The 1854-nt window shown below is 38.9% G+C and overlaps 1 protein-coding gene across 4 annotated transcripts in view; it reads left to right on the forward strand.

Moving 5' to 3' along the window:
* Tnrc6b (trinucleotide repeat containing 6B) overlaps positions 1–1854 on the forward strand; it is a 240254-nt gene that overhangs the window by 163124 nt on the left and 75276 nt on the right. For all 4 annotated transcript variants that reach the window (XM_005379308.2, XM_013511418.1, XM_013511420.1 and 1 more), the window contains one exon: positions 1564–1651. In XM_005379308.2, the coding sequence (XP_005379365.1) occupies positions 1564–1651 (88 nt within the window). The remainder of the gene's footprint in view (positions 1–1563; positions 1652–1854) is intronic.

Genomic DNA, 1854 nt, shown 5'->3' on the forward strand with positions numbered 1-1854 from the left:
TTTTTTTTTTTGGTTTTTCTCCGGTACCAGGAACCGAACTCACGACCTTGCACTTGCCAGGCAGGCGCTTTGCCGCTGAGCTAAATCCCCAGCCCCCACCTTCGAAATTCTGTTAGCCTCACATCTGGACTTCCTACCTTGAGCATTAAAGTTACACAGTGGGGTTGATTCTGTGGTTTTCCCAGTGGATTCTTAGAGTGAAAGTTGTTGGCATTAGAATAAATGTTAGGTTTCCAAATGTACATTAGAAATTATATTAAGATTTTAGCATATTTCTTCAACTGGAATGTTTATTACTATGTATTGTTTTTATTTTAATTGGGTAGCTTGAACCCTGATAGACATAATTTATGTGTACAGGAGGGTTCAATTGTGAATTCACCTGAAGAGAATATAGGTTGATTTGTAGAACAATCAGTTTCTGTCTTAAAAACACAAGCAGAGCCAAACACAGTGGCACATGCTTTTTTTTGGAGCTGCTTGGGGGGCTGAGGCAGGAAGATCACAAATTTAAGGTGACCTTGGGCAGTTTAGCAACACTGTGTCTCAAACTTATAAAAACGTGTGTGTGGGGGGAAGTATACTGAATGGTGGACTACCCATGGATTCTATCCCCAGTATTGCAAACAGATACAAAAATAGAGATTATATTGTATTAATGTAAAGGAATAACACAAAATATAGAACGAAGACTTGTATATTTACCTCTCTGAAGAGATCTTGGGCAAACAACTAAATTAGGTACATGTACATATATAATAATTGAATTAATATATTCTATATTATTTGTTCGAAGTACTGCCGGGAAAAAAATTACTGCCAGAAGTGAACTGTCTTAGTTACTTTTCTTGTTGCTGAGACAAAATACCTGACACCCATAGTTAAAGGAGGAAAGGTTTATTGTAACTTGCAGTTTATAGAGATTGTAGTTCATACTTGCCTAGCTCCAAGGCAGGGTGGCATGGCAGAGGGGCACTGCAGAGAAAAAACACTTCATAATGGGCAGAAGGCACCACAGTAGCGAGGAAGCAGCAAAGTGACAAGCAGTGAAAACGGCATCCTCTTTCTGTCCCTTGCATTCTATCCAGGCTACCTACTTTCGCCGTCACACCCTGGGTGGGACACCCTTAATACTAGCATCACACCATGAATCAATCTCAGTGTCGTATCCTTAATCCCAGCATCACACACTGTAGATCTAGCCACCTCCAAAAGCCGGCTTTGAGGAAACATCTAGATACAAGCCATCACACCAACTAAGTATTGTCATATTCAAGTCAGATCCTTTGCTGAGTACAAATACTTTAAGCTTGTGTGCATATATTCTTTTAGGTAGTAGATACTAAAAAAATTAATAGATTTCTTTGAAACCAGACTTACTGTAATGTTTTGTAAAAGGGGTAGCAGACCAAGATGTGGGGTTGCCTACATGTGGGGAGGTTTTTGCATCCATTTGTTTTAAGTAACATACCATGTTCTGTGCAGTCACAGAGATGAATGTTGCTATGGAAATGTATTGTAAATATAAATGTGTAACCTTCCGGTATGACATTGCTTTAACAGAGAGAAGGAGCAAGAAAGGGAAGAACAGTTAATGGAAGACAAGAAAAGGAAGAAAGAGGATAAAAAGAAAAAAGAAGCCACTCAGAAGGTGAGTTTAATTAGTTAAGTCTGTCTTTACATCTGTCAAACATCAGAATAAGTGACTGTCTTGCCTTGGATACTGACATTTTAATAATGCTGCTTGGGAGATTAGTTTATTTAAAAATTTGAAAGTAGGGAAAATTTAAGGTCTGACCTTGTGGTCATCACGTGGGTGTTAAAATGGGGCAGACCCTGTGAGAGCAGCAGTAA

This window comes from Chinchilla lanigera, unplaced genomic scaffold, assembly GCF_000276665.1.
Source record: "Chinchilla lanigera isolate Chin_1 unplaced genomic scaffold, ChiLan1.0 scaffold00012, whole genome shotgun sequence".
NCBI lineage: Eukaryota > Metazoa > Chordata > Mammalia > Rodentia > Chinchillidae > Chinchilla > Chinchilla lanigera.